This window comes from Ailuropoda melanoleuca, chromosome 2 (assembly GCF_002007445.2).
Source record: "Ailuropoda melanoleuca isolate Jingjing chromosome 2, ASM200744v2, whole genome shotgun sequence".
Lineage (NCBI taxonomy): Eukaryota > Metazoa > Chordata > Mammalia > Carnivora > Ursidae > Ailuropoda > Ailuropoda melanoleuca.
Genome location: NC_048219.1, coordinates 140510788 through 140528287, shown reverse-complemented (window position 1 = coordinate 140528287; position 17500 = coordinate 140510788). Strand labels below are relative to the sequence as shown.

The following is a 17500-nucleotide window of genomic DNA, read 5'->3' as shown; positions in this document are numbered from 1 at the left end:
ATTATACATTTTGCACTGTTAAATGTATTACGCTGCTTCCTCCAATTAAATTAAAAACTGTATGAGTCCGCTCAGAAGTCACCTCCATCATGAAAACTGCAGAACCTTCCAGTTCTCTCACTCTTCATTCCCACTATACCTGTTCTTTGACCTTGCTGGTAATTATCATCTTAGAACAACTCCCTTTCCCCCCAACCCATCAGCCTCTTCTCTTTTTACTTCTACATCCTAGATTATTCATTAAAATAATAATGGACCCAGAAACAAATGAAACAGACAGGGTCCATGTCTCTAGGAAACTTACAACCTAGGGTAGACTCTAGAATTCATTAAATCAATCCCCTTCTTGCCAACCACCCATGTCTCTTACTCCTTGGTCTTTCCAGGGCATCCAACTGGAAAACTCCAGTCAATTCCACTATCTACTTTCACTCTTTCATACACACAAGATGATGCCCATTTGGAGAAAATCACACAGTGGCAATAAATGGGGCCATTACAAATACACTGTCTCTAATTTCACTTGGATCTCAGCACTGCTAGGCAATCCTTCTATTATCCCTTATCAGTTTCCTCTCCTATTTCTCAACCCCCTACCTCATTTCATCTCCGATCTCTGCAAACATGTACAGAAAGAAATAGAAGTCATTGGGGGAATGAGGAGCTGCTTCAATTTTCTGTTCCCTCTCCCACTTGAAGAACTATCTACATGCATACCTACCATTTCCTCCAACCGTAAGGGAGAAGTCTAGTATCTTCACCCCTTCTCACACTTGTGCTCAGCTGGCCCATTCCTGCATATTTACTGCCAAAAGTAGCTGGCTCCAACCCCCTGTCTGGCTACTCCCTAGCTCTCACCCTCCTTGCCTACCATATTAAACCAGCAAAGCTCCCAGAGGCTGCAGAGGTGCTCACCTCTGTCTCTGCCTTTGGATAAGAGGGTACCTTTGGACGCCCTCTCTGTCTCTAGACTTCTTCATCTGACCAGGCCCTCCTTGCACAGCAGGACTCAATCCAGTCTTCTCCTCTGTGAAGCTGAAGATTCCTCAGTCTATACTGGATGATCCCATTGCACCATTTGGTTACCTCTGTCTGTGCCTCTATCTTACTCTGTTGCAGTAACTGACTTACATGTCTGGTCTCCCTTAAAGACTGTGAACTCATAGAGGGCAAGAAATGTGGATTCCAAGTCCACTGCAGTGCTAGTGTCACAGTCTTCATTATTTAGGTTCCTTATTTGTGTTTCTACAACATGTGGATCAAATCTCTTCTTTCTCCCTGTTAATTTGTACACTACTCCTTTGTGATCAGAGAATGTAGTTCATATAATTTTTCTTTCTAGAACTTTTTGATGTTTTTAGTGTTATAACATCAAATTTTATCCCAATTTCATGTATATTTGTAAAAACAATCTTTAATTCAAGGTATTAAATTTAATACTAAATCAGATTTACTAATTATAACATTCTGAACTTCAGTAATCTTATTATGTCTACTGAAATTGCCAAATTAGAGGCATGCTAAAGTTTCCCACTATGATCGTAGTTTTATCCTTTTGCTTTTAACAGCTCTTGCTTTATGTATTTTAACATGTTATTTGATTCATAAAGATTATTAATAACTATATTGAAACATTAACAGCCACTCTTCATTCGTTCAAAAAAATCTTTATGAAATGTTTATTACGTGTCTGGCACTGTTCTAGGTACATGGGATACACTGGGAACAAAACATACCCCTTCTCCTTATGGAACTTGCATTCTGGTGGGGGAGATGGGCAACAGCAACAAAAATGACAAGTAAGTAAATCATACAGTGTGTTAGAAAGTGTTATGAGTAGGGCCTCATAGGATATTATAAGGACTTTGACTTTTACTCTGAGTGAAATAGGTGCTGAACAAAAGAGTGACATGATCTGACTGACATTTTTAAAAGTTCAGTCTGGCTGTTGTGTTGAGAATCGAGTTGAGGAGGTCAATGGTAGAAACAGGGAGACCAGCAGTGGGTTATTACAGTAATCCTGGAAAGAAACGACAGTGGCTCAACTCAGGGTGGTGACAGTTGGGGGTGTGTGTGTGTGACAAAAATGCATTCTGGGTATATCTTAAAGTTAGATTAAACAGGATTTCTTGGCAGAGAATTATAGAGGGAGAAAAAGAAAGGGACTGGGGATGATTCAAAGGTTTATGGTCTGAGAAACTGACCATCAACTACCATCAACTAAGGTAGGGAAGTTTTTGGAACGGAGCAAATTTTAGGGAAGAGATTATAAATCCAGTTTTGGAGTTTTGGACATGTTGATTTTGAGATGTCTATTAGACATCTAAGTGGAAATGTTCAGTAGGTGGTTGGATGTATGAGCCTAGAATTTAGGAGAAAGGTCTTAGCTGAAGGCATAAATATGGGAGTTGACAGCTTAATGGATCATGGGACTGATGAGATCATTAAGGGAATGGTGAGTGTACAGAGAGAAAAGGTGCATGAACCTCACTGTTCTGTTTGATGCTTTTTGCCCTAAATTCCCTTCTGCCCAATGGTAATATTGCTACTTTGCTTTTTCTCGATGAATATTTCTCTATTGACAAATTGGACCTTGGGTTAATTTTCTAGCTCAGTTCTCCTGGAAACCTGGTAAAAATGGAATGTCAGCCATTAAGTACTATCACTTATGATAAAAATTATTCCAGACTGATAAACTTCATCAAGGCTATGAATAAATTTTATATCTGGCGAGAACCTATACTTTGTTGTGTGTTGTGATTGACTCCAAGATTTGCAGGAGACAGTACATGCCTGCATGTACTCCCAAATAGCTCTTTGTAGACTTTCTATTGAAAATTAGTTATTGCTGGCTATTAAGTATTATAAACTGTTCCAGTTACCATTGCTGTATAACAAGTTAATCAAAACTTGAAAGTATAAAAGAAGAAACCTAATAATTTTATTATGCTCATGGATTATTTGGGTCAGGAATTCAAAAATGAATGTCTGAGGCTGCCTGAGGTCTAAGGCCTTTAGTCAAGAAGACTTGAAGGCTGAGGATGACTCAATGGTTGAGGCTGGAACCCTCTGAAGGCTCATTCACTCACATGTCTGCTGATGCGATGACTTAAAAACTAGGTCTCCTGACCGGACCACCTTCAAGTAGCCTCCCCAAGTGACTTGGCTTTCTCATAATACGATCGCCCCAGGGAAGTTGGGTTTTTTACAAGACAACTCAGGCTCTAAGCATGACTGTTCCAGTGAACAAGGCAGAGACTGCGTCCTTTTTTACCCCCTTTTATGACAGCCTTGAAAGTCAAACAGCATCACCTCCCCCATTCTCTTTCAGTTGAAGAAGTCACGAGACAGTGTAGATTCAAGAGGAGGGGACATAGACCCCACTTTTCCATGGGAGGAGCATCAAAGAATTTTGACAATCTAAGGGAAAAGCTTTTTTTTTTTTTTCAGATCACATCTTACTTTAGGAAATTAATGAAAGCCATGCATATTATCTTCTTTCAGAAATCTCCTCATATAGACAAAATTTTGCATGTATCTGGAAAGTTCATTCCTTCTCTTCCCATTGCATTCAAGAAACAGCCTTAGATTGTCGCAATTGACACTTATCCCATTAAGAAGGACTCCTATGTCCACTCCCCTGATTCTGGGCTGCCTTGTGATTGCTTCAACCAATGGAGAACAACTGCCACAAGGAAAGGGGCTTTTCTTATGCTAGGTGTTGTCATAGGTTCTCTCACTTAATTTTCATTTGACTTAGACGACTTTATATCCCCCTCCTTTTTTTAACAGATGAAGAAAGTGAAATTCAGAAAGTTTATTTTTTAAATAGACTTAATTTTTATTTGTTTTTATTGTTTTAAAGATTTTATTTATTTATTTGACAGACAGCAAGAGTGAGAGAGAGTACAAGCAGGGGGAGATGCAGGCAGAGGGAGAGGGAGAAGCAGGCTTTCCACTGAGCAGGAAGCCCACCACTGGGCTTGATTCCAGGACCCTGCAATCATGACCTGAGCCGAAGGCAGACGCTTAACCAACTGAGCCACCCAGGCACTCCTAGACTAAATTTTTAGAGCAGTTTTAGGGTCACAGCAAAGTTGAGTAGAAAATTAAGTTACTTTTTTCATTCATGTGATAAGTCGTAGAGACAGCATCCCAAATCAGATCTTTACCCAGTTGCCTTTCGTCTTATATACAATGACCCTTTGGATATTAAGAAGCATATTTATTGTAAGCACAAGATCTGACATTTCACTAGATACAAAACTGAGTCTCTTGCTATAGTGTGAATGACTAATACTATGAGACTCAACTTGCAACAAGCTCTGGAGGACGTTCAACCCTTTCTTACCTTATAGTCTTCTACTCTAACATTAAGTTATAGTAAGAATTCCCTAAACTCATTTTTAAAATTGCTACTTCTGTCAATAACTTTTGGTTTTCTATCTTGAATCTTGCAATCCTGCCTTAGGATTCTGTTTCAACACTGCATGATCCTTTCATATACTTTCATAAAATTAAAGAAGTAGATACACAATTAAAAATGAATCCACATTATTCTAAACAACAACTCATTGGTCACTTTTGGAGGAAAAACTTGTCATTTAAAAACTGGTAAATAAAGAGAACAAATCAAACATATAACTTTCCAGGATGAGGTCTATCAGGGTAATTAATACTTGATGAGAAAGTTTCTCTCTGTAGACATTTTTCAACAAGAAATCAAGAAGGAATGATCGGATTAAAATACTGCCATTTTACAAACTCCAATTACCTAACGGAGCCAAGTAATGATCACCCGTGGCCACTAAAATCGCAAAAGCAACACCCTATGAAGTATTCTTGCCCCTGTTCCCCCAAAAAAGTCTAACCTAAATCGGGTCAGGCCTTAGATCTAATGGTGAGTTTATAGAGGAACATTTTTAATGACCCCATTAGATATACAACCCGCAAAATCCAGAACGTGGATTCAACAAATAAACTTCAAGAAAAAAAAGACCAAAAAGTGGGAAAATAAGCCTATAGATAAAAAAAAGTGACTTTCTCGTCTGGCCGTGTTGACATAACTGTTATTAGAATTCCCTCCTGTCCTAAACAGCTAAATTAACTAGACAAAACATGAAGGAGCTATTTTTTATTTTTTTTATTTTTTATTTTTTTAAGATTTTATTTATTTATTCCACAGAGATAGAGACAGCCAGCGAGAGAGGGAACACAAGCAGGGGGAGTGGGAGAGGAAGAAGCAGACTCATAGCGGAGGAGCCTGATGTGGGGCTCGATCCCACAACGCCGGGATCACGCCCTGAGCCGAAGGCAGACGCTTAACCGCTGTGCCACCCAGGCGCCCCAAGGAGCTATTTTTTAACACTGGATATTGAACAATGCCAACAGTGAACCTTGAGGGCAAACAAATACACAGAGTGTACCCAGACTGTCCCCAGTGTTCTGCCTGTTCTACTGATCCAATTGCGGCATTTGCAGGTAGAGGATGAGTCAACCACAGCACCTCGCTGCTTCATCAGGGAGACAGACAGCAGAGGTCTGGCTGCTGGTGCAGCGGGAATCTGTGTGTCACAGTGCTGGAAGGGAGGCACAAGGTCTACCAGACAGTGGCTTATAGGCTGAGTGTGAACTGAGATTCTAGAGGTTGCGGGACTGCGGGAAGTTGGAGTCCCAGCTCAAACTGAATTGAAAGACCTCACTGAGCTGAAAAGGCATTTAACTGAGACCTCAGAAAGACATGCCTTAGGAATAAGAATTACACATTAGCAGAACAAGGGTGGGCAAATTAAGACCTCGCTTGCTATTTTGGTAAAGAACATTTTATTGGAATATAGCTATGCTCATTTGTTTAAAACTATCTCTGCAACTTTTGCACTACATTGGCGAGCTGAAGAGTTGCAGTAGAGACCACAGGATCCACAAAGCCTAAGGTATTACTACCTGGCCCTCTGTAGAAAAAGTCTGCTGAGCTCTGCACTAGAGTGAGGACTATACTCTAGGTCTAAGGGCAAAACAAACAGATCCACTCTAACAAAGAATAAAACCAAGGCTGGTGGAACCAAAAAGATTTGCCAGTAATTTAACTGCCTGTCACAACAAAACTCAATGTATTTTAAAGGAAAACATCATGATCTGTACAAGGTATTATTCATTATGTCACATATACAATTACATATTAGATAACATTTAAAGAAGCAGAAAAATGGGACCCGCAATCAAGAGGGAAAAAAAAAAAGCAGACCTCACCCATGCCCCCCCTCCCCCAAGCCAGGGGTTCTTCACACACCCTGCACTCAGTGAGATGCACCATGCACTGATGGGAATGCAGCGGACAAGGGCAAAGAGATGGTGGCCAGGTTCAGACTGTGGCCAATGCTTCTGGCGCTGTGCCTACCCACACAGATTTATTCAAATCCAATAACTGTTACAACACTTTCGAGTAGCTCCTCCCAGAATAGCATGGCTGCCACAAGTCCAGCTAATGCCACCGCCAAGGTAACTGGTGGTGCTCTGTAGTCAACAGCTAGTCTCTTTATAATCTTGTTATCCCTTCTATATCTATTCTGTTTAGAGATTCAGGCCAAGAAACACCTATATTACCCCATCTTCTAAACCCAATTCAAATGGCATCTAGACATCCAGTGTGATAAGAAAAGAACAGGTCTTCATCAAATCTGCTAATTCCACACCTTACTGACACAGAAAATGCTGAGGATCACAAATTTGACTGAGGAGCATGGGAAGGTTTTGACTAGATGATGAATGCCAATATTAACATCCAAAATGAGTTAAGAGATGATTAATGTGGCTTAAGAAATATGGACATGTAAAACTCTACTTTGAAAATGAGAATAGGGGCACCTGGGTGGCTCAGTTGGTTAAGAGTCTGACTCTTGGGGTGCCTGGGTGGCGCAGTTGTTAAGCGTCTGCCTTCGGCTCAGGGCGTGATCCCGGCGTTATGGGATCGAGCCCCACATCAGGCTCCTCTGCTGGGAGCCTGCTTCTTCCTCTCCCACTCCCCCTGCTTGTGTTCTCTCTCGCTGGCTGTCTGTCTCTGTCAAATAAATAAATAAAATCTAAAAAAAANAAAAAAAAAAAAGAGTCTGACTCTTGATTTCAGCCCAGGTCACCATCTCAGGGTTGTGAGATCAGCCCTACATTGGGCTCTGCACTGGGTGTGGAGGCTGTTTCTCTCTCTCTCCCTCTGCCTCCCCTCCCTCTCTAAAAAAAAATAAGAAAAGAAAAAGAAAAAGAAAAAGAAAGAAAGAAAAAAAGAAAGAAAGAAAGAAAGAAAGAAAATGAGAATAAATTTTTTTCCTACCTAGAGATAAGGAATGGAATGTGGCAGAGAGATTCAATTTTCATTTGGTTCATTAAATCTTTAAGGCCATAAAACAGGTAATACAAAAAGCTTTCCATGAGCTCCTTTAGAAGAAATTTCTAGGTATTCCTATAAATCCTCAATACACTGTTGTACTCTGGATACAAAGTTTTACATTGCTAAGCTATCACTGTTCTTTTTAGAAATGAACTCTTCGGGGCGCCTGGGTGGCACAGCGGTTAAGCATCTGCCTTCGGCTCAGGGCGTGATCCCGGGGTTATGGGATCGAGCCCCACATCAGGCTCTTCNCTGGATACAAAGTTTTACATTGCTAAGCTATCACTGTTCTTTTTAGAAATGAACTCTTCCCCCTCGGAGGCTTTGGGTTTGACATTGCATTTGACTTTTTATCCAGTTATTGACATGTGCCAGAGCAATGGATTGGAATCTACCCCAAATCAAAGCATAATGAGTGAATTTTGTTTATATCACCTATTTTGTTTTTATCACCAGTTCCTACTCAACAAAAGCATGAGATTCATGTAGCTAAAGTGATTCCAAAGAGTCGAAGTACATTGACCTCGATTAATTTCAAAATATTTTTTTTTTAAAGATTTTTTAATTTCTTTATTCGACAGAGATAGAGACAGCCAGTGAGAGAGGGAACACAAGCAGGAGGAGTGGGAGAGGAAGAAGCAGGCTCACAGAGGAAGAGCCTGATGTGGGGCTCGATCCCACAACGCCGGGATCACGCCCTGAGCCGAAGGCAGATGCTTAACCGCTGTGCCACCCAGGCGCCCCTCAAAATATTTTTATTTCTGCATATGTTGAATACTTTTTACAAATTAAAAACGTATCTGTTTTGAAGGTAAAATTGTCAAGTCTTGAAATTAAAAAGGCAAATATGTGCAGGAGCCAAACTGTAAATCAAGTATCTGGGAAGTGAAAACTGGAAGCTTACTTACATTAAATTCAGAAAGACTTTTACACTCTTTCTGTAAATATTTTTTTAAAAAACCAGAGAGGGGCCTAGGTGGCTCAGTCGGTTAAGCATCAGACTCTTGATATCAGCTCAGGTCATGATCTCAGGTTTGGGGGAGCCAGCCCAGCACTGGGCTCTGTGCTCAGCAAGGAGTCTGCTTCTCTCCCTCTCCCTCTACCCCTCCCCCTGCTCCTGTGCTCTTGCATGCATTCTCTCTCCCTTCTTCTTCCTTTTTTTTCTTTTTAAGATTTTATTCATTTATTTGAGAGAGAGAGAGACAGAGATAGAGACATAGAGTACAAGGAGGGAGGAGGGAGAAGCAGGCTCCCCACTGAGGAGGGAGCCCAACACAGGTCAGGGCTCAATCCCAGGACCTGGGACTGTGACTCAAGACGAAGGCAGACGCTTAACTGACTGAGCCACCCAGGCGCCCCCCCCAAAATAAATAAATAAATCTTAAAAAAAAAAAAAAAGAAAAAGAAAAAAACCCTCAACCAGAATACCCATATTTGGAATACTTTCTGTTCTCAGTCTTAGTTAGATAGTTAGAACTTGATCCTAAGCCTAACGTGGGCTTGACTCTGGAGAGTAAATCTTTTCACAACTGCCTCAATGCACAGAAAGCTTTTTAAAAATAGACCCTCTTTGAGGTCTTTTGTTTGCATGATCACATGCTAATGCTTAGATGTTCCAATATCTAATAGGGGCACAGCAGTCTTGATAAGCAAAGACATGTTCTCCCATCTTCAGGAACCTACACCGGAACTACCATAGCCAACAGATCTCAAGCTGCTGTGTGTGTGTGAATGAACACTCCCTTTTGTTTCATATCTGAATGCTGTACGTCTGTTTCGGGTTGTACCTTGTGTTTGTATATTTATGCTTTGACTCATAGTAACTTCTCATGTTACAGGACTGATCTGCATTGAACACAAAGTGTAAATAAAAAGAAATGGTTGAAAGAATAGAAAACCAAGCAGTCAGTAAAACAGGAACAGACCCGGAAATTACCGAAGTGACAGATTAACAGATAAAGAATTTAAAAATGGTTAGTAGGGGCACCTGGGTGGCACCGCGGTTAAGCGTCTGCCTTCGGTTCAGGGCGTGATCCCGGCGTTATGGGTTCGAGCCCCACATCAGGCTCCTGTGCTGTGAGCCTGCTTCTTCCTCTCCCACTCTCCCTGCTTGTGTTCCCTCTCTCACTGGCTGTCTCTATCTCTGTCAAGTAAATAAGTAAAATCTTTAAAAAAAATAAAAAATAAAAAATAAAAAAAATAAAAATGGTTAGTAAAAATATGTATGTTCAAGTACTTAAAGGAAAAGGTAGACATAATGAGTGAACAGCTGGGAATCTCAACAGAGAAATGGAAACTATAAGAAAAGAACCAATTGAGGGGCGCCTGGGTGGCTGTCGTTAAGTGTCTGCCTTTGGCTCAGGGTGTGATCCCAGGGTCCTGGGATCAAGCCCCACATCAGGCTCCTCTGCTGGGAGCCTGCTTCTTCCTCTCCCACTCCCCTTGCTTGTGTTCCCTCTCTCGCTGGCTGTCTTTCTCTCTGTCAAATAAATAAATAAAATCTTTAAAAAAAAAAACAAACTGAAAATTCTAGAACTCATATGTAGAATATATGAAGAAAATAAAAAGAGCTCCCTGTCTTTCAGGGAACATAATGAAATATCTACAGATGAAATTATATGATATCTGGGATGTGCTTCAAAACAATCCAGTTTCAGGGAGAGAGTGGCTAGAGGTAAAGATAAAACAAGAGTGGCCATAAGTTGGTGATTATTATAAGTAGGTGATGGGTATGTGGGAGTTTATTTTAGTGCTCTCTCTACTTTTGTGTATGTTTGAAATTCTCCATATTCCAGGGTGCCTGGGTGGCTCGGTCAGTCAAGTGTCTGCCTTCAGTTCAGGTCAGGTTATGATCTCGGGGGTCCTGGGATTGAGCCCCAAGTAGGGTGCCCTGCTCCGCGGGAAGTCTGCTTCTCCCTCTGCTCCTCCTCCCACTTGCGTGCCACGCACACACACAGACACACACACTCTCCCTCTCTCTCTCAAATAAGGAAATAAAATCCTTTTAAAAAAAGAAATTATCCATGTTCAAAAGCTAAAAAAGAAATCCAATCTCCACAAGAAAAAGCTATTTTAACTGTAAAATAAAATGTTCAAGTGAAGCTCTACACACATATTATTCTCCTTCCATCTTTGCCAAATTCCCTAAGATATATAGCATCCACTCTGCATTTTCAAAGATTTCCAGTGCTTGGGGAAAGTGGGCATTTCACAGAAACTGAGTATTAAATATTTTCTCTTCCTCTCTCTGTATGTTATACACTTAAACATAGATGAAGATACTGGTGTTTCATTTTACAAAATGGGATTATATTAAACTGTTCTATAACTTGCTTTTTCCAAACAATATATGTTGTAGATATCATTCCTTGTCAACACATCCAGGTCAACATCATGCTTTTTTTTTTCTTTTGAATGACTGCAAGGATTCATCAGTGAAGGTCTATATAGCCTACACTGTGCACTGAGATTTTATAATTTCAATAGGAGACAGGAGCTAATTGCGTTATAGAAAGCTGTTTCAAGCAGAGGAAAAACATAAGAGTATATATGGCTTTAGGGACATGCCTGACTTCAGAGAATTTAGGGCCATGATTTGATTATTAAGTATGTCTTAATCTATACGTAACAAGCTGTATTATAATAGGGTTGGACGGTATTTGTTAAAAAATACCATATTAGCAAAAATCCATTTCATTCTCTGGCTATCAACATGAGTAGAGTTTAAGTCACAGGAAGCTCCTTATTACATATCAGCATTTTCCAAATTGCACAAAGACTACATCCTAAAACTTAATTCTAACTTGGCTTGGCAAAATTGAGGATACATTTTCCTAGCACAAGATAGTAAAGATCTCAGGTCAGTTGACAAAAGTTTGAAGTACTTAATTCATGAGGTAAAACAGCCCTCCCCTACCTGGAGGTTAAATTTTTGAAAAACCACTATGGCAAGAGAATTCTCAGTGGAAGAATCGATAGCCTTTGAGTAACAAATTAACAGAAGCACTTGTAAATATTTTTACATTTGTTAAACTAAACAAAACCCAAGAATAATGAAATATTAGTATAATTATATGCATCTTAAATGATAGTATAGTAAGGAATAATAATATAAATATTGTATTTGGATATATTACATAATATTTGGATAATAAATGCTCAATATATAGGGGCACCTGGGTGGCTCAGTCGTTAAGCGTCTGCGTACGGCTCAGGGCGTGATCCCGGCGTTATGGGATCGAGCCCCACATCGGGCTCCTTCGCTATGAGCCTGCTTCATCCTCTCCCACTCCCCCTGCTTGTGTTCCCTCTCTCGCTGGCTGTCTCTATCTCTGTCAAATAAATAAATAAAATCTTTTTTTTTTTTTGGTTAGATTTTATTTATTTATTCGACAGAGATAGAGACAGCCAGCGAGAGAGGCAACACAAGCAGGGGGAGTGGGACAGGAAGAAGCAGGCTCCTGGCGGAGGAGCCTGATGTGGGGCTCTCCCATAATGCCGGGATCACGCCCTGAGCCGAAGGCAGACGCTCAACCGCTGTGCCACCCAGGCGCCCCTAAAATCTTTTTTAAAAAAATGCTCAATATATAAAATTTGAACACATCAAGTACAAAAAAGTAAAAATCAGTCCAATCTCACCATCTAGAAGTAACAACTATGAACATCTGGGTGAACATCATTTGAGATATCTCTTTGTGCACAAGAAAGCAAACATATGCACTTTTACATAAGTGGGATAAACTGTTCTATACCCTGCCTTTTTTTTTTTTTTCTCAATATGTGTCAATGACTATTTAGGTCTACAGTACATCGGTATCATCTTTTTTTTTTTTTTTTTAAGATTTACTTATTTATTTTAGAAGGAGAGAGATCACGAGTAAGAGGAGCAGAGGGAGAGGAAGAGAGAATCTCAAGCAGATTCCAGGCAGAGCGTGGAGCCCCACACAGGGCTCGATCTCATGACCCTGAGATCATGACCTGAGCTGAAACCAAAGTCAGACGCTTAACCGACTGAACCACCCAGGTGCCCCTCGACATCATCTTTTCTAATGGCTGCACAGCACTCTGTGCATGGAGGAACCACAATTTACATAGCCATTCTCTTACCAATGGCCATTTCAGATTCTGTCCAATATTATCAACATAAAATCTTATTCAAACACCTTTGCACACTCATCCTATTGTTCTCTTAGGATAAATTCCTAAAAGCGGGATTGTTAGGTAAAAGGCACATATACTTTACATCTTGACAGACATTGCCACACAGCCCTCTGGAGAGACCAGACTATTTCACACACCCACCAGCTGTGCCTTTCTTAGAGTTTCTGCCAGACTTGCCAACAGTCTGCCCCCTCTCCTCCCACAGTGTCAACCCCTTCCACATGGCCTGTGGGAGTACAGCAGAATAGTGCTTAGGTGCAAGGGTTTACTTCCGTCAGCTTCCTTCATCTCTCCCATGGCTACACTGCTTAAACTTCAAGCTCTTCTTTTTTAGATTTCCTCCCTTCCCCCATTACAACTTTTTTTTTCTAATTACAAGTCTGATTCACAATTCAAATAACCCAGAATAAAATTCTCATAGTTGCCAAAAAAGATACACAGAAGTAAAGTGGCCTTATTCTTGGAGAGAGGTGCGATATAAAAAAGAAAGAGAAGAAAGAGAAAGGAAGGAAGGGAGGGAGGGAGGGAGGGAGGAAGGAAGGAAGGAAGGAAGGAAGGAAGGAAGAAAAATTCACTATCTAGGGCTGTTATGTGAAGAAAACTGACATTTTGAGGTAATTATTCTTTAGGCTTACCATACAACTTCGGTTCACAAATATTTCTATAGGAGGTTGCAATCTAAAAGGGTTTTCATTTAGTTATGAAACAGAGTACTTACCATGTGCAGACACTGTGCTCCAGGCTTTGGGGAGACAGATAAAAAAGGTAAGACATGCCTGTAAGAAGCTCCCATTGTAGTGGGGAGACAGAGGTGTAAATTAATATTTTTTATAGAGAAGTGTACATACTTTGATGCCAGGTGACAAGCGTTCTGGTAAACGTACGCCCCAAGTGGTATATAAGTAGTTTGGCTGAGCAGAAGCAAAGAAAGCTTAAAGGAGGGATGGCACTTAGGTGTGGCCTTAAGGAATGAATGGTTTATCAGGTGAAAAAGGACACTAAGGAACAAAATTAAGGAGGCACACAATGGTAAACCTTAGCAGTGATGTGAGGAAAGGGAACTGACAGGAGATGAAGCTGAAAAGATAAAGTGAGGCCAGACTGTCCTAGAGTTGGCTTTCCATGCTAAGGAACTTTGTCTCAGCAATGAAGAGTTCCCAGAAATTTTTCAGCAGGGAAGCATCATAATCAGAGCAGAATTTTAGAGAAAGAATTATAGTTGTGGGGAAGAGGATGGACAGAGGTGGAGACCAGTTACAAAGGCCCTGTCTAGTCAAGGAATGGTAAAGACTTATACCTAGACCATGCAGAAAACTGGAGGGATCCAAAAAATGGGATTTACTGGGCTAAGAGTACACTTATCATGATGTGCACCAAGTAATGTATAGGATTGTTGAATCATTATAATGTATATCTGAAAGTAACATAATACTATAGGTTAATTATACTTGAATTAAAAATAAATAAGTAAATAAATAGTTGTGGGAGGGGGGAATGGGATTTACTGGGGCACCTGGGTGGCTCAGATGGTTAAGCATCTACCTTTGGCTCAAGTCATGATCCCAGGGTCCTGGGACTGAGCCCCGTGTCGGGCTCCCTGCTCAGAGGGGAGGTTTCTTCTCCCTCTCCCCATGCCCCCTGCTTGTGCACTCTCTCTCTGTCAAATATATAAATACAATCTTCAAAAAAAAAGAAATTAGTTACATCTTTAAAAAAAAGGAAAAAAGAAACAGGATTTACTAACTCACTGGACAGAGAAATTTTTAAAAAATGGTGGGGACCAAGAGAACTCAATGCTTTTACTTAGATACTAGATGGTAATACCATTGATGGAGATAGAGTCTACAGGCCCAGAAGAAGATCTAGAAAAAAAATATTCATTTCTATATTGGATCTGTTGAGTTTAAGGGGCCTAGGAGACATTTAGGAATAGATATCCAACCAAGAGCTGGCACTGAGGCTGGTGCCTAGTTCCAGCAGACACTCTGTTCATTTTTTAAAAATCAACTAGATTCGATAGTCATTGAGGTAGATAAACCTGATTGGTGACAACAAAGACAGAAAGCAGGGATGAAAGTTTAGGACAGGGGCGCCTGGGTGGCACAGCGGTTGAGCGTCTGCCTTCGGCTCAGGGCATGATCCCGGCATTATAGGATGGAGCCTGACATCAGGCTCCTCCGCTATGAGCCTGCTTCTTCCTCTCCCACCCCCCCTGCTTGTGTTCCCTCTCTCGCTGGCTGTCTCTATCTCTGTCAAATAAATAAATAAAATCTTTTTTAAAAATTTTAAAAAAAGAAAGTTTAGGACAAAATCCTGGGGAATAATAATATTTAGAAACCTAACAGCAGAGCCCAGTGAAAGTTTGGGAAAATCAGATAGGTAGAAGACAAGCCAGGAGAGACTGGCTCATAAAAGTGACCCACCAGAGTGTAAAGGAGAAAGTATGTCTCAATTACTTGCCTTCCCCATTCCTTCCCATACAAAGGATCCTGTGTAGTGCCTTCAGGAGCTGGATCAAGGATTCCTGTAAGTGGGGTTGGGAGTGAGACTAAGCAGAGTTCCTGGAGCCTGGGAGTAGGCATTATGGGCCGTGGTCTGGGATTTCCTGCTGGTACTAATACCGGGGCATACTTTCACTCCTAAGAGGCTCTTCTTACCTTATTTCTTGCTTTCAAGAGACTGATCTGTCCTTTCTTCTTTCCAATGTCACTACTCATAGTTTCTACCCATCCCTTAGCCCATGATGGCAGAGAACAAGTCTTAAAAGCCTCTCAATTCAGTATGTTTAATAAGTATAACTTTGAGCCTGTTACTGTGCCTATTGAACGAGACAGATAAGACATAATTCCCACTGAACAAGAATTAACAATTAGGAGTGGGGATGTTGAGACGAGGTTTGTAACTACTCTATGTGGTATACAGTGACTAAAGCTACAGTGAGCTGGGGAGTCATGACAAAAACCTCGTGCCCTTTTTTTCCTGTTTTCCAGGAGGGAAAGATGCACATAGATGCTGATGATAAACCCTGACACAGAAAGACTTATAGTGAATTGACTGACATCAATTCTTGTCTGTGAAAAGGAAGAAAAGAGAGGAGAGGATCCTTCATGAATTTACCCTTCGTTTTCCGTCCTAGGGGTTTGGGGAGCAGGTGGTACAGGATGACCTGTCTGCAATTTAAAACTAGCTATGGATAGTACATAAAAGCTACCTTTTCTGGTCACTAAACTTCTCCCTGATGACACGTTTTATCTCCCTTTTCTAATCAGAAGATCCCTCTTTTAGTTGTTGCAGCACCGTGGGATATAATGGAATGGGTTATGGCTTCCCTATAGCAGTCTTCCCCAGGATTGTCTGAACCACCATTTTTCAAAATCATTAGAGACAAAAAAAAAAAAAAAAAGTTATTTCTGTAATCTGCGGGGATTATATAGATATATACACACATATATGTGTAGATACATAATACACACATATACACACACAGTGGTTCCATCTCCACTTTGACTATCTCCCCAGATCCTCTTCACCATTACCTGGGGTACACAAAAAAGTCTAAACACCATTATTTCTTGCCAAAAGAGGAAACAGAAAAGTAACTTGATTAGTAAACAGAGCTTGGCCTGGAGCCCAGATCTTAAGAGATGTTAATTGGGGCTCTTTTCACAGGGCTGCACTCTCATGTTGACTTCCACTCTAAAATCCAACCAGTCCAAAAATACTGCTTGTATCACCTTCTTCTTGCACATCTCTCACTTCAGATCTTCCCATGGCTCCTCTTACAATCTGTGTGACCTTAGTCCTATTACTTAACCTCGCTGCCTCACTTTTCTCGTCTGCAAACCAGGAGTAATGCCTAAATCATTGGGTTTTATTTATTTTTCACAGTACAGTGTTCCTTTATTTATTTGTAATCTTAAAATTTTAATTCCAAAAAATATGGAACGCTTTATGAATTTGCATATCATCCTTGCGCAGGGGCCACGCTAATCTCTGTATCCTTCCGATTTTAGTATAGGCGCTGCTGAACGGTGAAGTAACTCATTAGGTTTTAAAACGTAGCTAGCATATGTAAGATGCTGACACAGTATCACGTACTTAAAAAGCACTTAATAAACGGTACCTATTTACTATGAAAATAATATTTACCTCACAGGACTGCTGTTTCTACATGCCTGACACCTAAGCAGTTCCTCAGAACACGTTAGCTCCTCTCTTTCCCAATCCTTGATACAACTTCCCAGTTCTTTCTAGCCAAGAATCAGAAACTAGTTCAATTCCAACAAGGATTTCCCTAATTTACCTGCAAAAGTATCTGTACATTTACTAAAATCTCACCACTCACGCAAGGATAACACCTACTGAGAGTTACCCAGGCATGATTTCTCTTCTTCTTCGCTTTAAGTCACTGTAACAGAATAATCACATGTTGCAAGTTCCCCAAAAGACGTATTGTATCATGCCAACAGACACAACAAACACCAATTGCTTTCTCTGTGGCAACTGCAGGGGCATTCCCGAGTTACCGAAGACTCATCGCTCCGCAGCCAAAATAAGTCAGTTTGCTACACTAATCATACAACGGACGGGGGAAAGAAAACTTCAGAAAATGACCCATAAACCTCAAGGAGTGACTGCGAATGCCACGCAGTGACGCGGTCCAGGCAAATGACGAGTAAATAAATGTGTCTATTCCTGTGGCGTGTCCCTCTGTCAGCTTCTGTGTCTGCGTGTATTGGTAGAACTGAAATTACATTCGTGTGCGCCGAAATGTTTGAGCGCGGGTGTGTAACCCCTTTGAACCCGGGTGCTTAGCGAGTGAGCTACCGTGCAAACCCCCGCGGGGCTGTTCTTCAGGTGCTTACCTCTGCGGACGAGCAGGTGGACGCCGCTGGGCGCCGCCATGTTAACGCCGATCACGTGGTCGCGGAGCACTCCTTAGCCGTCCCGCCCCGGCCC

General features: G+C 41.0%; 1 protein-coding gene and 1 pseudogene across 2 annotated transcripts in view; both read right to left on the bottom strand.

Annotated features, from left to right (window-relative positions):
* The window catches only part of METAP1D (methionyl aminopeptidase type 1D, mitochondrial), an 85969-nt gene extending 68493 nt beyond the window's left edge, over nucleotides 1-17476 (bottom strand). Inside the window, exon 1 of one of the 2 annotated variants that reach the window (XM_034654743.1) lies at nucleotides 17407-17476. In XM_034654743.1, coding sequence (XP_034510634.1) covers nucleotides 17407-17446 — 40 coding nt within the window. In that variant the 5' untranslated portion in view covers nucleotides 17447-17476. The remainder of the gene's footprint in view (nucleotides 1-17406) is intronic. The other variant, XM_034654742.1, reaches the window with a different exon arrangement.
* Nucleotides 16475-16573, bottom strand: LOC117801233 (annotated as a pseudogene).
* Nucleotides 17477-17500: the final 24 nt, after the last annotated feature.